Source organism: Theropithecus gelada, chromosome 19, assembly GCF_003255815.1.
Source record: "Theropithecus gelada isolate Dixy chromosome 19, Tgel_1.0, whole genome shotgun sequence".
In the NCBI taxonomy this organism is placed as follows: Eukaryota; Metazoa; Chordata; class Mammalia; order Primates; family Cercopithecidae; genus Theropithecus; species Theropithecus gelada.
Window position 1 is genome coordinate 16,277,311 of NC_037687.1, and position 20,656 is coordinate 16,297,966.

A 20,656-nucleotide genomic window follows, 5' to 3' on the forward strand; every position below is an offset into this window, starting at 1 on the left:
GGACGGTTCAATGTCCCTCTCTGGGCCACCACTGCCCGGACAATCACAGCCAGGTCAGCAGCCACCGACAGTTTATAAAGCGGCCCGACAGTGCGGGAGCAGTGCTGAGGGTCCGGGGTGGGGCTATTTCTTGGAGGATGGGTCTTGAGCTCTCCAAGAAGGTGAACAGAGGGACACCCAAGGAACAGAGTATGGGTTTAAGGTCGCTCAGGGGCGAGGAAGATTAACCCAGGCTGGAGGTGTGGACAGAGGGCGGATAGGGCGGGGCCTGCGGCTTGGGGGCGGGGCCTGAGAAATGCGCCGAGATCACGCTTATGAGGGCGGGGTTACGGGTTTCCCGGATGGAGCCACAGTCCGGCCGCAGCCTACTCACAGCTTAAAGTTCAGCACTGCCCCAGCATTCATCAGCAACGTCCTGCAGAGGGAGAATTACAGTTACTAGGGGCGCCCCCGCGTCCTGCCTGGCCCTCTCTTCCCAGCCTCTGGTCCCCCTAATTACCCGAACAGCAGGATGTCTCCGATCATCGTTACGGCCAAAGCGTCCGTCAGAACCGGAAGCGGAAGCCCCAGGGAGGGAGGGGAGAGGAGCACAAGCCGACCAATCCTAAAGCAACACTGGCGAGGGCTGGGCCAATCGAAGATCAAGGTCCCACCCTCTGCAGGCCAGGCCCCCTTAGGGGAGCGCGAGCGCCCCACCTTGCTGGGGAGGCCCGGAGAGCCAGAATGGAAGGGGCAGGGTCTCCTGGGGTTGGGATTGGGTCACGTGTTCGAAGCGTGCCGCGCATGCGTGAGGTCTTTAGTGCCGTAGGATTAGCTGGGCAGCAATGCCTGTTCACTTTATGGGGTCTCAAATTGGGCTTCTGGAGAAAAGGAATCTTTTGACTCCTGAGCTGCACAGGGTGCGGGGTCCTGACGCAGTGGGGTCCCTAGAAACGGGTGCCCCAACCAACTGGGCTCTAAAATGAGATCCTCCTGGGCCCCATGGGGAACGGGGGTCCCCACTGAGCTGCCCCCAACAAGACACGGGGGTCCTGACTTGCGGAGCCCCACCGAGGACGGGGTTCCTGATCGAACGGACCCTATGGGGCAGGAAAGTCTTGACGGGGCTCCACAGAGGACTGAGGTCCTAACCGATCTCCACGGGGAGCAGGGGTTCTGATTCATGGGGTCCCACCAGGGCGTGGGGGTCCTCATTGGGCTCCACCGAAGATCGGGGTCCTAATTGAGCCCACGGGGACAAAGTCCTGGCTGATCCGGCCCCCTGGGAACGGGCGTCCCGCGTGCGTGGGATGCCCAGAATGGGGAGCCCCCCAGCCTCCCTCGCCTTGCAGGGGTGCCCCGCACCCCGCCTCGCTGGGCGGAACGGGGTCGCGATGGCAGTAGGGTCAGCGCCTGGGACGTCCGACTGTCCAGCTCCGTCCGTGGTGCTGGGCGTCCCCACCACCTGTCCCGATGTGGGCCGTCGCCCCTCCTCTCCCGCGGGGGCCGGGCCTGGGGTGGCGCCTGGCGGGCGGGGGCGGGCCCAGCTGCGGGGGCGCAGTCGCCTGGCCGCGGGCGGCGGGACGGACGAGACCGGGGCCCCGGGTGGCACCCGGCGGGCGGGCGGGCGCCATGGAGCTGCTCTCGGCGCTGAGCTTGGGCGAGCTGGCGCTCAGCTTCTCACGGGTGCCGCTCTTCCCCGTCTTCGACCTCAGTTACTTCATCGTCTCCATCCTCTACCTCAAGTATGAGCCAGGTGAGCCGGGGCGGGGGGCTGAGGGGGCCGGCAGCCGGGGGCGCGGGCCGGGGCAGCTGGGGGTCGCGGAGAGGGGAAGCCCGTGCGTGGTGGAGGGAGCGGGGGACAGGTTCAAGGATTGCATCGTGGGAGTAGTCAGGCGCGAGAATCATGGGGTTCTCCCACGCCGGGGTGAGCCCGGGGGAGAAGCTTCCAGGACAATGAAGCTGGGGGAAGGGAAGGAGAGGCGTGAGCCGGTTTAGAGGAGGGGGAACAGGTGCTTGGGGGAGGGGTGGAGGAAAGGTCGGGCTCCTTGTTGGGTCAGAGCTGCAGGAACTTGGGCAAGGGGCGCCGGCTGTGGCGAGGGTGCAGGTGGGGGTCGGTGCAGCTGTTCTGGCCGCGCGCAGGTGTGACCTCCCTCCTTGACCTTGGCACGCGGAGTGGGAGCGCCAGTGGGGTGTCTATATAAGGGCCGCCGCTCCGCCGGGGGCTGCGGTCAGGTTCAGCGAAAGTGACACCGGTTCTCCTCCCCGCTGCAACTGTCCAGCACCCTCCACTCCCCTCCCTTCCCCCACGGTGCTGAATCTCCGAGTCCCCACGGGAATTCTTCCAGCCCTGGCTCCAGATCCTTTCCACTTACGGAGCAGAACCGGTCCCAGGGCTGGGTGACTTGGGGTCAGCGTCCTCCCTCTCAGCTCCAGACCCCAGGCTGGGGAGGTCACAGGAGGGTACACCCTGCTTCTTAGATTTTTTTTAAAGTCATTTTTTAAATGAGGATGAATGACTTCCTTAGAATGTGTTCTATTTTTATAAAAGGTTCATGAACAAATGTTTTTTGTTCATCGTTATTCTAGCACACCAGCAACTTACTAGATAATAGATTTTAGACTTAGAAAAATAAAAGAACCCCAAACTTCATGAGCCTTCCTCCCACTTAGATGTAAATTACCACTGTAGCTCAAAAAGGAAATAGCTTTATTCTCAGATGATAAAAATAAGTAATCCTATTTACTAAAAACTCAAACTGAAAAGGGCAAAGGAAAAAAAGAGAATTACTGTCAACATAGTGGTGGCCAGCCGCCCTTCCTGATCTCTCTTCTATTCATTTATACTTACGTAGTTATAGACATAAATGCACACTCTTTTTTTTTGTTATTGCTGTTGTTGTTGTTTGAGATGGAGTTTCGCTCTGTCGCCAAGGCTGGAGTGCAGTGGAGTGATCACTGCACTCCACCTCCGGGGTTCAAGGGATTCTCCTGCCTCAGCCTCCTGAGTAGCTGGGAGTACAGGCGCCCGCCACTACACCCGGCTAATTTTTGTATTTTTGGTGGAGACGGGGCTTCACCATGTTGGCCAGGATGGTCTCGATCTCCTGACCTTGTGATCCGCCCACCTAGGGCTCCCAAAGTGTTGGGATTACAGGCGTGAGCCACTGAGCCCAGCCAATGCACGCTCTTATGCTAACAGGATTACACTGTACTTGCTAGGAATTTTTATTCTATTTTTGCCTATCCACATGCCAGAGCCTATTTTCTTAAAAGCTATCCTGAAGAACAGTTACATTGCAAAACAAAATAGGCTTTTGTGTTGTCCTAGCATGAACATGGGCTGTCTTTCCTTTCTGGGGAAGATTTCTTGGTGGTTCAGGCCAGTTCCTTGGGCAGTTGCAGAACCTTAGAAAATCTGAAACTGGCTGGGCACAGTGGCTCACGCCTGTAATCCCAGCACTTGGGGAGGCCAAGATGGGCGGATCACCTGAGGTCAGGAGTTCGAGACCAGCCTGGCCAACATAGTGAAACCCCATCTCTATTAAAACTACAAAAATTAGCCGAGCGTGGTGGCATGCACCTGTAGTCCTAGCTACTTGAGAGGCTGAGGCAGGAGAATCACTTGAACCTGGGAGGTGGAGGTTGCAGTGAGTCGAGATCACTCCATTGCACTCCAGCCTGGGCAACAGAGGAAGACTCTGTCTCGAAAAAAAAATAAATAAAAAGAAAAGAAAATCTGAAACTGAGGAGGGCTGGAGCCCTGTGGGGATGTAGGACACAAATGTCTTGAGAAAGGAGGTCTCCAAGCTGCCTGGGAACTTGCAGGAAGGTTCAAGATATTTCTGCAGAAGTCCTAGAATAAGCTATCCAAGCTCTAAGTGCCAGAGCCTGAAGGTTCCTGAAGGCTGAGAAGTGGTTCCAAACCCTGGCTATTCATGAGATGCTCCTGGGAGCTTTCAAACCCCCTAGCTCCACCCCACACCAATTGATTCAGAATATTAATCTCCCCTCCCTCAGTGACTGATGTATGTTATCAGGGCTGAGGATACCCCACCCAGTTCAACCTCCTCCTTTCATAACTGGGGAAACAGGAAATAGTGGCTAAGCTATCTTAAATACACAGTGAGCCTGTGGTCCCATGGCTGGTCAGTTGCAGCCTCGGGACTCAGCCCAGGTCTGCTTGACTCTAAGAATCAGTACAATTAATGTGAGATACTTGGTTTCCTTAGAAAAGTAAGGTGTTGGAGGCCAGACGTGGTGGCTCATGCCTGTAATCCCAGCATTTTGGGAGGCGAGGCGGGTGGATCACTTGAGCCGAGGACTTTGAAACCAGCCTGGGCAACATGACAAAACCCCGTCTCTACTAAAAATGCAAAAATTAGCCAGGTTTGGTGGCACACGCCTGTAATCCCAGCTACTCGGGAGGCTGAAACGAGAATCGCTTGAACCCGAGAGACGGAGGTTGCAGTGAGCCGAAATCTCGCAGCTGCACTCCAGCCTGGGTGACAGAGCCTGGTTGAGACTCTGTCTTGGGAAAAAAAAAAAAAAAAAAAAGAAAAGTTAAGTAAGGTGTTGGATTGAACTGTTAGTCCCAGTTTGGTATGCATGCTGGGTATCTGTAAATTTTCTTCTCAGAATTTGTGTGCTAGACCAGCTACAGAATTTGCCAGGCCCAATACAAAGTATTAGTGTAGGACCTTTTGTTGAGAAATTAAGAATTTCATAGCCAGGCATGGTGGTGTGTGTCTGTAGTCCCAGCTACTTGGGAAGCTGAGGCTGGAGGATCACTTGAGCCCAGGAGTTGGAGAATCCAGGCTTTCTTGAGAATCTTGAGAGTGGATGAAGCTCAGAATGTGGTTCTCAACTGAGCAGCATCAGTGCCGCCTGGGAGCTACAGTGAGCTATGATCACCCCACCGCCCTCCAGCCTGGGCAACAGAGCAAGACCGTGTCTCCTTAAAAAAATGTCAGCATAGGTCAGATAATCTCAGCATTTGTGGAGGCCGAGGTTGGAAGACTGCTTGAGGCCAGGAGTTCATGGCCAGCCTGGGCAACATTATGAAACCCCTTCTCTATAAAAAATACAAAAATGGCCAGGCTCATACCTGTAATCCCAGCCCTTTGGGAGGCCGAGGTGGGCGGATCACTTGAGGTCGGGAGTTCAAGACCAGCCTGACCTACATGGAGAAACCCCATCTCCACTAAAAATACAAAATTAGCCGGGTGTGGTGGCACATGTCTGTAATCCCAGCTACTGGGGAGGATGAGGCAGGAGAATCACTTGAACCTGGGAGGCAGAGGTTGTGGTGAGCTGAGATTGTGCCCCTGCAGTCCAGCCTGGGCAACAAGAGTGAAACTCTGTCTCAATGAATAAATAAATATAAAAATACAAAATACAAAAATACTAGCCAGGTATGGTGGCATGTGCCTGTAGTCCTAGCTACTAGGGAGGCTGAGGTCAGAGGATTACCTGAACCCTGCAAGGTGAAGGCTGCAGTGAGCCATGATCATGCCATTGCACTCCAGCCTGGGCAACAGAGTGAGACCCTGTCTCAAAAAAAAAGAAAAAAGAAAGAAACTAAACATCTCTGAATCATGGGAGTCAGTTCTACCACTAGCACTGAGTAAATACCACACTGGTTATTTCACCACCATGAGCTTCAGTTTATTTGTCTGTGAAATGGGATCACTGGTAAGAGAACCCCTGACTCCCTTTCCTAGCTATTATAAAGATCTATTGAGAATTTCGTCAGGGATAAGGTCTAATGCATTTGTGAGAGGTGGTGATGTTTATTTGGAAGTCCATGGAGGAATGTATTACTTGGGATACTGGCATTTTCTGGATCAGGCTTGCTTGCTTTTCTTTTCTTTTCTTTTTTGAGATGAAATCTTGTTTTCTTGCCCAGGCTGGAGTGCAGTGGCACAATCTCAGCTCACTGCAACCTCCACCTCCCAGATTTAAGTGATTCTCCTGCCTTAACCTCCCAAGTACCTGGGATTACAGGCACCCGCCACCACACCCAGCTAATTTTTTGTTTTGTTTTGTCTTGTTTTTGGAGATGGAGTCTCACTGTGTTACCAGGCTGGAGTGCAGTGGCGCGATCTCGGCTCACTACAACCTCTTCTTCCCGGGTTCAAGCGATTCTCCTGCCTCAGCCTCCCGAGAAGCTGGGATTGCACACATGCGCCACCACGCCCAGCTAATTTTTGTGTTTTTGGTAGAAATGCGGGTTCACCACGTTGGCCAAGATGGTCTCGATCTCTTCACTTCGTGATCTGATGGTCTCCATCTCTTGACCTTGTGATCCACCCACCTTGGCCTCCCAAAGTGCTGGGATTACAGGCATCAGCCACTGCGCCCGGCCTTTTTTTTTTTTTTTTTTTTTTTTTTGTATTTTTAGTAGAGATGAGTTTTCACCATGTTGGCCAGGGTGGTCTCGAATTCCTGAACTCAAGTTATTCACCCGCCTCAGCCTCCCAAAGTGCTGAGATTACAGGTGTAACCCACTGCTCCCAGCCAAATTAACTTTAAATTTTTTTTTTTTTTTTTGAGACAGGGTGTTGCTCTGCCTCCCAAGCTGGAGTGCAGTAGTGCAGTCGTAGCTCACTGTGGCCTCCAACTCCTGGGCTCAAGCAATCCTCCCACCTCAGCTTCCCATGAGCAACTGTGCCTGGCTGGGTCGGGCTTTCTTGAGAATCCTGAGAAAGGATGAAGCTCAGAGTGTGGTCCTCAACTGAGCAGTGTCAGTGTCACCTGGGAACTGGTTGGAAATGCAGAGCCCCCACAGTGGCTCATGCCTATAATCCCAGCACTTTGGGAAGCCAAGGTGGCCGGATCACAAGGTCAGGAGTTCGAGACCAGCAGGGCCAACATGGTGAAACCCCGCCTCTACTAAAAATACAAAAACTAGCCAGGCATGGTGGCAGGCTCCTGTAATCCCAGCTACTTGGGAGGCTGAGAAAGGAGAATCGCTTGAACCCAGGAGGCGAAGGTTGCAGTGAGCCGAGATCATGCCACTGCACTCCAGCCTGGGCGACAGAGTGAGACTCCATCTCAAAAATAAAAATAAGAAAGAAAGAGAAAGAGAGAGAGAGAGAGAGAGAGAGAAAGAGAGAGAGAGAGAGAGAGAAAGAGAGAAAGAAAGAAATGCAGAGTTCTGGCCAAGCTTGGTGGCTCACGCCTGTAATCCTAACACTTTAGGAGGCCGAGGCAGGCGGATCACCCGACGTCAGAAGTTTAAGACCGGCCTGGCCAACATGACAAAACCCTGTCTATTCTAAAAATACAAAACTTTGCCTGGCGTGGTGGCACACGCCTATAATCCCAGCTGCTCAGGAGGCTGAGGCAGGAGAATCACTTGAACCAGGGAGGTGGAGGTTGCAGTGAGCGGAGATCGCGCCATTGCATTCCAGCCTGGGCAATGAGAACCAAGAGCGAAACTCCATTTCAGGAGGAAAAAAAAATGCAGAGCCCCAGGCCCCACCCAGCTCTGCCAAATGAGAGTCTGTATCTGAGCAAAATCTGTGGGTTATTTGGCTCATTTCTGGGGCCCCCAAGCTCCATGTGAGGAAAGAGAAGGAAGCAGTGAGTGCTGGCTGCAAAACTGAAGAAATGGGTGAATCAATGATGCCTTGAACCTTGACCCATCAAGGAATCTCTCAGACCAGTACTTCTCAAACTCAGCCACACACCAGACTCACCTGGGGAGATTTTAAAAGTCCTTTTGGGCCAGAAATGGTGGCTCATGCCTGTAATCCCAGCACTTTGGGAGGCGGAGGCGGGCGGATCACTTGAGGTCAGGAGTTCGAGACCAGCCTGGCCAACATGGTGAAAGCCCGCCTCTACTACGAAAAAATACAAAAATTAGACCAGGCGCAGTGGCTCATGCCTGTAATCCCAACACTTTGGGAGGCCGAGGTGGGCAGATCACAAGGTCAGGATATCGAGACCATCCTGGCTAACACGGTGAAACTCTGTCTCTACTAAAAATACAAAAAATAACCTGGGCGTGCTGGCGGGCGCCTGTAGTCCCAGCTACTCGGGAGGCTGAGGCAGGAGAATGGCGTGAACCTGGGAGGCGGAACTTGCAGTGAGCTGAGATCGTGCCACTGCACTCCAGCCTGGGCGACAGAGCGAGACTCCATCTCAAAAAAAAGAAAAGAAAAGAAAAGAAAAAATACAAAAATTAGCCAGGCATGGTGGTGCACACCTGTAACCTCAGCTACTTGGGAGGCTGAGGCACAAGTATTGCTTGAACCCGAGAGGCGGAGGTTTGCATTGAGCCGAGATCTCGCCACTGCACTCCAGTCTGGGTGACAGAGTGAGACTCCGTCTCAAAAAAAAAAAAAAATCCTTTTGTCCTGATTGCTACCCCTCTTTCATTTAAATCAGAATTGTAGGTCAGACGTGGTGGCTCATGCCTATAATCCCACCATTTTGGGAGGCTGAGGCTGGCGGATCACCTGAGGTCAGGCGTTTGAGACCAGCGTGACTAACATGGTGAAACCCTGTCTCTACTAAAAATACAAAAATTAGCCGGGCATGGTGGCGGGCACCTGTAGTCCTGGATACTTGGTAGGCTGAGGTGGGAGAATCGCTTGAACCCAGGAGGCGGAGGTTGCAGTCAGCAGAAATCATGCCATTGCACTCCAGCCTGGGCAACAGAGCAAGACTGCGTCTCAGAAAAATTAATTAATTAATTAATTAATTAGTTAACTCAGAATCATGGGGCTGGAGGAGGTGGCTCATGTCTGTAATCTCAGCACGTTGGGAGACCAAGGCAGGCAGATTGCTTGAAGCCAGGCGTTGGAGACCAGCCTGGCCAACACAGTCCCTGTCTCTACTAAAAATACAAAAATTAGCCAGGAGTGGTGGCACAAGCCTGTAATCCCAGCTACTCTGGAGGCTGAGGCACGAGAATCGCTTGAACCTGGGAGGTGGAGGTTGCAGTGAGCCACGATAGTGCCACTGCACTCCAGCCTGGGCAACAGAGGCAGACTCCGTCTAAAAAAATAATAATAATTAAAAAAATCAGAATTACTGGGGTTGGCACCAAGCATTGGTGTTTTATGAAGTTCCACAGATGAGAACTGGTTCCCTGCATCGGGGTATCCCAGCCTTGTGCTGGTGACAGGGCATTAGGTGCCCTGTGCATTTCAGGAGGTTTTGTAGTATCCTCCACCCTCTGAGGCTAGTAGCACCTCCACCCTGCCCCACACCATCCAATAATGACAACCAAAAATGCCCCAGACATTGCCAGTGTTCCTGGGGGCACAGTCTCTCCCAGCTGAGAACCATTGATCTGGTGCATAAATCGCAAACTCCCATGCCTCCAGGGGCAAGTCAGATGATGTATACTACACAGAGCCTAGCCAGATGGGGACCGTCTGTCCCTAGGTGAGAACCAAGCAGGCACATCTCTACCTGGTTGGGGCTGGAACCCCCAGGACTGATTTTTCCTATGTGTCTGTGTTGGCTGTTCAAACATTTCTCTTTCTTTTCCTTTTTTAAATTAATACACTTGGCCAGGCGTGGCGGCTCACACCTGTAATCCCAGCACTTTGGGAGAGCGAGGCAGGCGGATCACCTGAAGTCAGGAGTTCAAGACCAGCCTGGCCAATATGGAAAAACCCTGTCTCTACTAAAAATGCAAAATATTAACCGGGCATGGTGACGGGCACCTGTAAACCCAGCTACTCGGGAGGCTGAGGCAGGAGAACCACTTGAACCTGGGAGGCAGAGGTTGCAGTGAGCCAAGATTGTGCCAGTGTGCTCCAGCCTGGGCGATAGAATGAGATTCTGTCTCAAAAAAAAAAAAAAAAAAATGATGGGGGTTCTGCTGTGTTGCCCAGGGTGGTCTTGAACTCCTGGACTCAGGAGATCCACCTGCCTTGGCTTCCCAAAGTGTTGAGATTACAGGCATGAGCCACTGCCCCTGGCCAACCACTGATCTTTCTACTATCTCCAGAGGTTTGCTTTTTCCAGAATATCCTGTGGTTGGAATCGTGCAGTATGTACCCCTTTCAGACTGGCTTCTTTCACTTAGGAATATGCATTTAAGGTTCCTCCATGTCTTTTCTTTTTTTTTTTTTTTTTTTTTGAGACAGAGTCTGGCTCTGTTGCCCAGGCTGGAGTGCAGTGGCCGGATCTCAGCTCACTGCAAGCCCCGCCTCCCGGGTTCACGCCATTCTCCTGCCTCAGCCTCCCAAGTAGCTGGGAGTACAGGCGCCCGCCACCTCGCCCGGCTAATTTTTTTTTTTGTATTTTAGTAGAGACGGGGTTTCACCGTGTTAGCCAGGATGGTCTCGATCTCCTGACCTCGTGATCCGCCCGTCTCGGCCTCCCAAAGTGCTGGGATTACAGGCTTGAGCCACCGCGCCCGGCCGTCTCCATGTCTTTTCATGTCTTGATAGTTCACTGAATAATATTTCTTTCTTTCTTTTTCTTTCTTTTCTTTTTTTGAGACGGACTTTTGCTCATTACCCAGGCTGGAGTGCAATGGCGCGATCTTGGCTCACTGCAACCTCTGCCTCCCAGGTTCAAGTGATTCTCCTGCCTCAGCCTCCCAAGTAGCTAGGATTACAGGCACGTGCCACCACGCCTGATTTTTTGTATTTTTAGTAGAGATGGGGTTTCCCCATGTTGGCCAGACTGGTCTCGACCTCCTGACCTCAGGTGATCCTCCCACCTTGGCCTCCCAAAGTACTTGGATTACAGGCGTGAGCCACCGCACCCGGCCAAATAATATTTCATAGTAAGGATGTTTCATGTTTTGTTTATCCACTCACTTCCTGCAGGACATCTTGGTTGCAGTTTTAACTTTTTAAAATTTTTTTGAGAAGGAGTCTCGCTCTGTCGCCAGGCTGAAGTGCAGTGATGTGATCTCGGCTCACTGCAACCTTCGGCTCACTGGTTCAAGCAATTCTCCTGCCTCAGCGTCCTGAGTAGCTGGGATTACAGGTGCCCGCCACCATGCCCAGCTAATTTTTGTGTTTTTAGTAGAAACAGGGTTTCACCATGTTGACCAGGCTAGTCTTGAACTCCTGTGATCCACACGCCTCGGCCTCCCAAAGTGCTGGGATTACAGGTGTGAGCCACTACACCCAGACAAGTTTTAACATTTTTCATATGCTGTTAGGACCAAAGAAAACTGTTCTTTGATCCCTGATTTGAGATCTCTGGTTTGAACTACAAGCTTTTTGAGGGCAAGAGGCTGTTGACCCCTGCTCCACCTTGTGAGGCAGAGGCTGCTATCTCTATTTTACAGGGGAGGAAACTGAGGCAGAATGCTGAGCTCAAAGGCTCAGGAGGAAAAGACTGGTCCTAGAGTCACTGAGAGACTCAGTCAGTACCCCAGGCTTCATACACCTCCGACTAAATAGCACGGTGCTAGAGTGCCCTGGGGACCCTTCTAGCACCACCCAGCCATCTGCAAATGAGGCATTGACCCCTGGAGAGGGAAGGTCACAGAGTCCATTACAGACCAGACTTAGGGACCCAAATCTTCTTCCTCTCTTTTGAGGCAGAGCTGATTTTTTCTGTTTTATTGACTTATTTTTTAATTTTTAATTTTTTTTTTTGAGACGGAGTTTGCTCTTATTGCCCAGGTTGGAGTGTAGTAGTGCGATCTCGGCTCACCACAACCTCCGCCTCCTGGGTTCAAGCGATTCTCCTACCTCAGCCTCCTGAGTAGCTGGGACTACAGGCATCTGCCACCACGCCCAGCTTATTTTTGTATTTTTAGTAGAGACAGGGTTTCACTGTATTGGCCAGGCTGGTCTCGAACTCCTGACCTCATGATCCACCCGCCTCGGTCTCCCAAAGTGCTGAGATTACAGGCGTAAGCCACTGCGCCTGGCCTGTTTTTGTTCTCTTTTCTTTTCTTTTTTTTTTTTTGAAACGGAATTTTGCCCTTATCACCCAGGTTGGAGTGCAGTGGCATGATCTCGACTCACTGCAACTTCTACCTCCCAGGTTCAAGTGATACTCCTGCCTCAGCTGCCGGAGTAGCTGGGATTACAGGCATAAGCTACCATGCCCCGCTGAGGCAGAGCTGATTTTTTAAAAAATCCATCTACTGAAATTTCCACCCACAGGTACTTTCCATTTCCACACAGTTCCAGAAATACCTCTTGCGTCGTTGCTAGGCGCTAAGCATCTCTTTTTCACCCTCATAGTCAGCGTCTTTGGAAATGACTGATATAGATCTGGGGTGGTCACCTTGTCCAGGCTTTCCCAAGATGAGCATTGAAAGTCCCATGTCCAGCCGGGTGCAGGGGCTCACGCCTGTAATCCCAGCACTCAGGGAGGCCGAGGCAGGTGGATCACCTGAGGTCAGGAGTTCGAGACCAGCCTGGCCAACATGGAGAAATCCCATCTCTACTAAAAATACAAAAGTTAGCCGGGCCTAGTGGCAGGTGTCTGTAATCCCAGGTACTCGGGAAGCTGAGGCAGAAGAATCACTTGCACTCCAGCCTAGGCGACAGAGCAAGACCCCATCTCAAAAAAGAATAAAAGAAAGTCCAGCTGGGCGCAGTGGCTCACACCTATAATCCCAGCACTTTGGGAGGCCAAGGCGGGCGGATCACGAGGTCAGGAGATCAAGACCATCCTGGCTAACACGGTGAAACCCTGACCCTACTGAAAATACAAAAAATTAGCCGGGCGAGGTGGCGGGCACCTGTAGTCCCAGCTACTCGGGAGGCTGAGGCAGGAGAATGGCGTGAACCCGGGAGGCGGAGCTTGCAGTGAGCCGAGATCGTACCACTGCACTCCAGCCTGGGCAACAGAGTAAGACTCCATCTCAAAAAAAAAAAAAAAAAGTCCCATGTTCCAGGAAACCCCTGGGACCCAGGCAAAGCGGTATAGTTGGTCACCCTAGACAGCCTCCCCATTCTACACGTGGGCAAACTGAGGCCCAGGGAAGGGAGGGACTAGTCTAAGCTCACCCAGTGAGAGGGGGATGTGTTTGTGGCATGCGGCAGTTGAAAAACCTATTGACTTCATGGGACTGCCCCAAAACCCATCAAGAGAAACCAAGGAGTTTGGAAAGGGGAAAGGACCTAGACTTTGTTTTTTATTTTTATTTTTATTTATTTATTTATTTATTTTGAAGCGGAGTCTCGCTCTGTCACTCAGGCTGGAGTGCAATGGCACAATCTTGGGTCACTATAACTTCCGCCTTCTGGGTTCATGCCATTCTCCTGCCTCAGCCTCCTGAGTAGCTGGGATTATAGCCACCTACCACCATACCCGGCTAATTTTTGTATTTTTAGTGGAGACGGGGTTTCACCATGTTGGCCAGGCTGGTCTCAAACTCAAACTCCTGACCTCAAGTGATCCACCTGCCTCAGCCTCCCAAAGTGCTGGGATTACAGGCATGAGCCACTGCGCCTGGCCGTCATCTTGGTCTTTGACAGTGAAGCAAACTGAGGCTTGGCGGGGGGCAGGCAGTCACTTGTCCAAGGCCATGCCAGAGTGAGTGGCAGAGCCAGAAGCTAGGCATGTGACGACGTTTTGCCATGTTGCCCAGGCTGGTCTTGAACTCTTGAGCTCAAGTGATCTGCTTGCCTCAGCCTCCCAAAGTGCTGGGATTACAGGCGTGAGCCACTGCGCCCAGCCGACATGTGACTTTTATAGCAGGGCACACACATGCTGCAAACATGGGCATCTGCCCGGCATATCATAACTCATGCAAACCCGAGGTCCCCACCCCCATTCCCCAACCTCGGTCCCTGGGATGATCCCAGAGGGCACAAGAAAGATCCTGGAAAGAATTCAGTCCCTGGGAGTTATTTTTAGATGCAGAGGTATCCATTTCTGCAAAACATGGGTGCCTCACCCGACCTGGCCTCTGCACAGGCCACCAGCTGCTCTGAGGGATTAACTCTCAGCCAGTTGTGTTTTAAATAGACCCTAGGAGAGGAGCTGAAGCATTTTACCTCATACCCTAGGACCTTGGTCACTGTTGAGACGTGGGACAACCTTAAGAGCAGGGAGATGCTGCATTTTGGGCTCATAACTCCAGGGTGAGATTAGAGGAGGGAAAAGCTCATTCCAGTCCTCAACAGAGTTAGACAAAGAAGCAATGTTCTGCTTTATTTTTTTAAAAAAAGAGATGTGGAAATAAAAAAGTGGCTTGTTCAAGATCACATGGTTAGTTGGTGGGGATATGAAGGACAGGGGCAAGTGTATTGATTACTTACTGTAAAACAGGTGTGTCCATTCTTTTGGCTTCCCTGGGCCATGTTTGAAGAAAGAATTGTCTTGGGCCTCGCATAAAATACACTTACGCTAACGATAGCTGATGAGCTTTAAAAAAAAAATCACAAAAAAACCCATAATTTTTTTTTTTTTTTTTTTTTTTGAGGCAGAGTCTTGCTCTGTGGCCCAGGCTGGAGTGCAGTGGTGTGACCTTGGCTCGCTGCAACCTCCACCTCCTGAATTCAAGAGATTCTCATGCCTCAGCCTCCCATATAGCTGAGATTACAGGTGCGCACCACCACGCCCAGCTAATTTTTATATTTTTAGTAGAGACGGTTTGCTAGGCTGATCTCGAACTCCTGACCTCAAGTGATCCACCTGCCTTGGCCTCCCAAAGTGTTGGGATTACAGGCATGAGCCACTGAGCCCGGTCATAAGTGTATCATTTTGCAGCCCAACATTTTCACTCAGTGGTACGCTTATGGGGCTTGTCTTTGTTGATACAACTAAAACAGAGATTCTCAACCAGAATGGATTTTGTTCCCGAGGATACATTTGGCAATATCTGGAGACATTCTTGGTTGTCACAGCTGTGGGGGAGGGTGCCACTGTCATCTAGTAGGTGGAAGCCAGGGATGCTGCTTAACATGCTATAATGCCAGGATGCCCCCATAGCAAAACATGATCTGATCCCAAATGTCAATAGGGCTGAGGCTGAAAAACCCTAATCAAGGTCTAGTTCACTTTTCTTTTTTTTTTTTTTTCCCTAGATTGTATTAAGAAATTAATATAGCTGAACCACATCATATTTAGTTTCTAGGTTAATATGAAAAGACGGTAATTTTTCTTTGAAACTTACAAGTACAATCTGCAAATACATAATTTTGAGAATAATTTAATATGTTGACTTCAAGATACAACTATATTCTATGTAAGATACAACTCTATATGTCAATATTTTATTTTTTATTTTTATTTTTTGAGAGGGAGTCTCGCTCTGTCGCCCAGGCTGGGGTGCAGTGGCCAGATCTCAGCTCACTGCAAGCTCCGCTTCCCGGGTTTACGCCATTCTCCTGCCTCAGCCTCCCGAGCAGCTGGGACTACAGGCACCGCCACCTCGCCCGGCTAGTTTTTTGTATTTTTTAGTAGAGACGGGGTTTCACCATGCACCATGTTAGCCAGGATGGTCTCGATCTCCTGACCTCGTGATCCGCCCTCTCGGCCTCCCAAAGTGCTGGGATTACAGGCTTGAGCCACCGCGCCCGGCCTATATGTCAATATTTTAAAGAAACGGATCCTTGGCCGGGCGCGGTGGCTCAAGCCTGTAATCCCAGCACTTTGGGAGGCCGAGACGGGCGGATCACGAGGTCAGGAGATCGAGACCATCCTGGCTAACATGGTGAAACCCCGTCTCTATTAAGAAATACAAAAAACTAGCCGGGCGAGGTGGCGGGCGTCTGTAGTCCCAGCTACTCAGGAGGCTGAGGCCGGAGAATGGCGTGAACCCGGGAGGCGGAGCTTGCAGTGAGCTGAGATCCGGCCACTGCACTCCAGCCCGGGCGACAGAGCGAGACTCCGTCTCAAAAAAAAAAAAAAAAAAAAAAAAAAAGAAACGGATCCTTACAAGACCAAAATAACCCACAGGCCACGAGGTTGGTTTTTCCTTTTTTTTTTTTTTTTTTTTTTGTTTAAACAAATGTGCACCACGATGTTTCAAAAAGTAAGACAAATGCCACGAATGTGAAAGCTGCAGTTTGCAATATACCACATTTAGAACTCAGCAAAGGTGAATTAGACAGAGATGGTAGTCATTCTAATTAAAGAATCAGGTAACTTCACGACCAAGCTGATTTGCAGCATCAAAAGTGTCCATTTAAGTTTCTTTTTTCTTGATGATCAGAGGGCCCACATTGTCTCCAGTATCTTCGTTATGTTTTGTTCCCATCACAGAATGGGAACTTTTTGGACCTCCAACAACGGCAGTACACAGCTTTATCTCCTAAGTCCTCCATGTCAAAAGCATGTACTATCTTGGGGTTGTCTTTCTGGATGTGAAGGTTTATCATAGCTTTATTTCGATGATCTTTAACATAAAGTCTTTTGTAAGCTAGATAACCAATTGCAGCTGTCCCAGCAGCAATGGTAACTGCTGCAATCCATTCAACTCGTAGGCTAGAACTGGAAGTCAGACTCATGGCGCCGTCGCTTGCAAGGCATGTGCACTAGGATACTGAGCACAAACGGGTTCACGCGGCCTGCAAGACTAAAGGTGCCAGCGCCGTACTAAGGGCACCGACTCCGCGCTGCTACCGCGCCTAGTTCACTTTTCTTTTTCTTCTTTTCTCTTCTTTTCTTTTCTTTTTCTTTCTTTTTTTTTTTCTGAGATGGAGTCTCCCTCTGTCGCCCAGGCTGGAGTGCAGTGGCGCCATCTTGTCTCACTGCAACCTCCACCTCCCAGGTTCAAGTGATTCTCCTGCCTCAGCCTCCTGAGTAGCTGGGATTACAAGCACCTGCCACCATGCCCGGCTAATTTTTGTATTTCTAGTCAAGACAGGGTTTCACCATGTTGGCCAGGCTGGTCTCGAACTCCTAACCTTGAGTGATCTGCCTGCCTTGGCCTCCCAAAGTGCTGGGTGAGCCACTGCACCCAGCCTAGTTCACTTCGAAATAGCTACTATATGGCACTCCACATTTTGTGGCTTCCCACAGCTTTACTAAGAGACTGTAGATTTCACTTTTCTCCTGTTGCAACATTGCATCAGTGAAATATCTTCCTTCTCTATGTCTTTGTTTATGGTGCTTGTTTCTTTGGGGTTAATAGCAAGGAGTGGAATTGCTGGGGTCCAGGGGATGCACTGCTTCGTATTTCCCTAGTGTTGCCAAGTTGTCTCTAATATGGTTATGCCCACGGAGGCACTCACCTGGGTTTGTAGGAGAAACTCTGGCATTGATGATTATTTTCCCCTCTGTGAGGCTGACCAAGCTAAGAAGAATTCTACAGAGTAGAGTGCGCTATACCTTTCTCAATTAACAAATGGAACAGAGAAGGTCATTGTTGTTACAATGTCACCAGAAATGGCCAGGCCTGCTGGTGGCTCATACCTGTAATCCAAGCACTTTGGGAGGCCAAGGTGGGAGGATCATTTGAAGCCAGGAGTTCAAGAGCAGCCTGGGTCACACAGCGAGATCCTATCTTTAGGATCACAAAAAAAAAAAACAAAAAAAGTATAAAAATTGGCCAGGCATGGTGGCACATGCCTTTACTCCTAGCTACCTGGGAGGCCCAAGCCCAGGACTTTGAGGCTGCAGTGAGCTATGATTGCATCACTGCACTCCAGCCTGGGTGACAGAGCGAGACGCTGTCTTTAAAAAAAAAAAAAAAGAAAAGAAAAAAGGTGTCCAGGCCAGGCGCTGTGGTTCACGCCTGTAATCCCAGCACTTTGGGAGGCCGAGGTGGGTGGATCACCTGAGATCAGGGGTTCAAGGCCAGCCTGGTCAACATGGAGAAACCCCTTCTCTACTAAAACTACAAAAATTAGCTGGGTGTGGTGGCAGGCGCCTGTAATCCCAGCTACTCAGGAGGCTGAGGCAGGAGAACGGTGTGAACCCGGGAGGCAGAGCTTGCAGTGAGCCGAGATTGCGCCAGAGATTGCGCCAGAGATTGCGCCACTGCACTCCAGCCTGGGCAACAGAGCGAGACTCTGTCTCAAACAAACAAACACAAAGAGAGATCACATTTTGTGACCTTGTTATCTCATGTCAACACTGACTAGAGTTTTCATTTTATTAGAATAAGTTGAATTAGGGGAATCGTTGGTTTTAGCTCTGGTCATGTAATGTACAGAGTAGCTCTGCCTTACAACTTGATCATAAAGTCGTTCTCTGCAAAACGAAACTAGTTGGGAAAGACAGAATCAATATGATGAAAGAAGTGGTCACACCAGGAGACACCCAAGTTCTAACTCCAAGGTGTGGCCTTAAAAGATTGTGAAGATATTAGCATAAAGATAGCACTATTTATAAAGATTATAAAGGCTTTACATGAGTAATACAAGATGCAAGGATTTGATGAATAGACATTAATACTGTACCCCGAGTGTTGCATTTTCATGAACTTTGTCCCCCTCCTCCGCCCCGAGAGGGAGTCTCACTATTGTCAGCCTGGGTGGGAGTGCAATGGCACGATCTCGGCTCACTGCAACCTCTGCTTCCTGGGTTCCAGCAATTCTCTTGACTCAGCCTCCCGAGTAGCTGAGATGAAAGGCGCCCACCACCATGCCCGGTTAATTTTTGTATTTTTAGTGGAGACAAGGGTTCACCATGTTGGCCAGGCTAGTCTTGAACTCCTGACCACAGGTGATCCACCTGCCTTGCCCTCCCAAAATGCTGGGATTACAGGCATGGGCCACCATGCCCACCCCTTAAAAAAAAAAAAAAAAAAAAGTCCAGCTATAGGACCCAAGGACTCAGAAATGGGTTTTTAAGCCCCCTTCTTTTTAATATGGAATTTTAAATTACTTTTTATCTTGGAAGAGCTTATGACTCACAAGAAGTTGCAAAAATGGTACAGAGAATTTGCAAATACCCTTTACCCAGCTTCCTCCAGTGACATGTTACATAACGATAGTACATTATTAAAACCAGGAAATTGGCATTGGTACACTATCATTAACTCAACTGCAGACTTTATTTATTTATTATTTTTGAGACAGAGTCTCACTCTATCACCCAGGCTGGAGTGCAGTGGAGCGATCATGGTGTACTGCAGCCTCAAACTCTTGAGTTCAAGCAATCCTCCCACCTCAACCTCTTGAGTAGCTGAATTACAGGTGCATGCCACCATGCCCAGCTAATTTAAAAAAATTTTTTTGTAGAGATGGGGTCTCACTGTGTTGCCCAGGCTGGCCTCCCCTCTCTTCCCCTTCCCTCCCCTCGCAACAGGGTCTTGCTCTGGAGTGTAGTGGCATGCTTATGACCCACTGCAGCCTCCACAACACCAGCTCAGGTGATCTTCCTACCTCAGCTTCCTGAGTAGCTGGGACTACAGGAGCATGCCACCACGCCCAGCTAATTTTTAAAATTTTTTGGAGAGATAGGGGTCTCAGTATGTTGCCCATGTTGGTCTCGAACACCCAGGCTCAAGTGATCCACCTGGCTCAGCCTCCCAGAGTGTTGGGATTACAAGTGTGAGCCACCGTGCCCAGCCCGGAAACAAAATATTAATACATGCTACAATGGGGATGAAGCTCGAGGACATTATGCTCAATAAGCCACACAAAACAACAAAGTCTGTATGATTTCACTTATATGAGACGCCTAAAGTCGTCAATTTCATAGAGACAGAAAGTAGAATGGTGGGTGCCAGGGGCTAGGTGATGGGGGATCAGGAGTGAGTGTTTAATAGGTTTCAGTTTGGGAAGATGAAAGAGTTTTGAAGATGGTCGATGGTGATGATGGCAAAACAATGTGAGTATAATGCCATTGAACCACACACTTGGTCAGGCGCAGTGGCTCATGCCTGTAATCCCAGCACTTTGGGAGGCCGAGGTGGGCAGATCACAAGGTCAAGAGATCGAGACTATCGTGGCCAACATGGTGAAACCCCATCTTCACTAAAAATACAAAAATTAGGCCGGGCGCGGTGGCTCAAGCCTGTAATCCCAGCACTTTGGGAGGCCGAGATGGGCGGATCACGAGGTCAGGAGATCGAGACCATCCTGGCTGACACGGTGAAACCCCGTCTCTACTAAAAAAATACAAACAGCTAGCCGGGCGAGGTGGCGGGCGCCTGTAGTCCCAGCTACTCGGGAGGCTGAGGCAGGAGAATGGCGTGAACCCGGGAGGCGGAGCTTGCAGTGAGCTGAGATCCGGCCACTGCACTCCAGCCTGGGCGACAGAGCGAGACTCCGTCTCAAAAAAAAATAAAAATAAAAATAAAAATACAAAAATTAACTGGGTGTGGTGGCGCATGCCTGTAAACCCAGCTACTCGGGAGACTGAGGTAGGAGAATCACTTGAACCCGGGAGGAGGAGGTTGCAGTGAGCCAAGATCACGCCACTGTGCTCCAAACTGGGCAAAAGAGCGAGGCTCTGTCTCAAAAAAAAAAAAAAAAAAGAACTACACACTTAAAAATGTTTAAAATGGGCCAGCATGGTGTCTCATGTCTATAATCCCAACTCTTTGGGAAGCCAAACCAGGTGGGTGGCTTGAGCCCAGGAGTTTGAGACCAGCCTGGGCAACATGGCGACACCCCATGTCTACTTTAAACATACAAAAAATTGGCCTGGCATGGTGGCGCGAGTGCCTATAGTCCCAAATACTTTCGAGGCTGAGGTGGGAGGAGTGTCTGAGCCCAGGAAGTCAAGGCTGCAGTGAGTCATGATTGCACCACTGCACTCTAGCCTGGGCGATGGGAGTGAAACCCTGTCTCAAAAAAAAAAAAAAAAAAAAAAAAAAAAAGTAAAAAGGGAA

The 20,656-nt window shown here is 50.2% G+C and overlaps 2 protein-coding genes and 1 pseudogene across 6 annotated transcripts in view; 1 reads left to right on the forward strand and 2 right to left on the reverse strand.

Annotated features, from left to right (window-relative positions):
* SMIM7 (small integral membrane protein 7) overlaps positions 1-1,360 on the reverse strand; it is a 30,690-nt gene extending 29,330 nt beyond the window's left edge. For 4 of the 5 annotated variants that reach the window (XR_003116854.1, XR_003116852.1, XM_025366831.1 and 1 more), the window contains exons 1-2: positions 500-566; positions 374-415 (exon numbers count right to left, since the gene is read on the reverse strand). Coding sequence is in view for 2 of the 5 variants with exons in the window: in XM_025366831.1 (XP_025222616.1) it covers positions 374-415; positions 500-525 (68 nt within the window). In the remaining 3 variants the exon portion in view is untranslated. Of the gene's footprint in view, positions 1-373; positions 416-499 lie in introns of all 5 variants that reach the window. The other variant, XR_003116853.1, reaches the window with a different exon arrangement.
* Positions 1,361-1,530: 170 nt separating this feature from the next.
* The window catches only part of TMEM38A (transmembrane protein 38A), a 30,650-nt gene continuing 11,524 nt past the window's right edge, over positions 1,531-20,656 (forward strand). Inside the window, exon 1 of the mRNA XM_025366828.1 lies at positions 1,531-1,735. Coding sequence (XP_025222613.1) covers positions 1,612-1,735 — 124 coding nt within the window. The 5' untranslated portion in view covers positions 1,531-1,611. The remainder of the gene's footprint in view (positions 1,736-20,656) is intronic.
* LOC112612381 lies at positions 16,058-16,379 on the reverse strand (annotated as a pseudogene).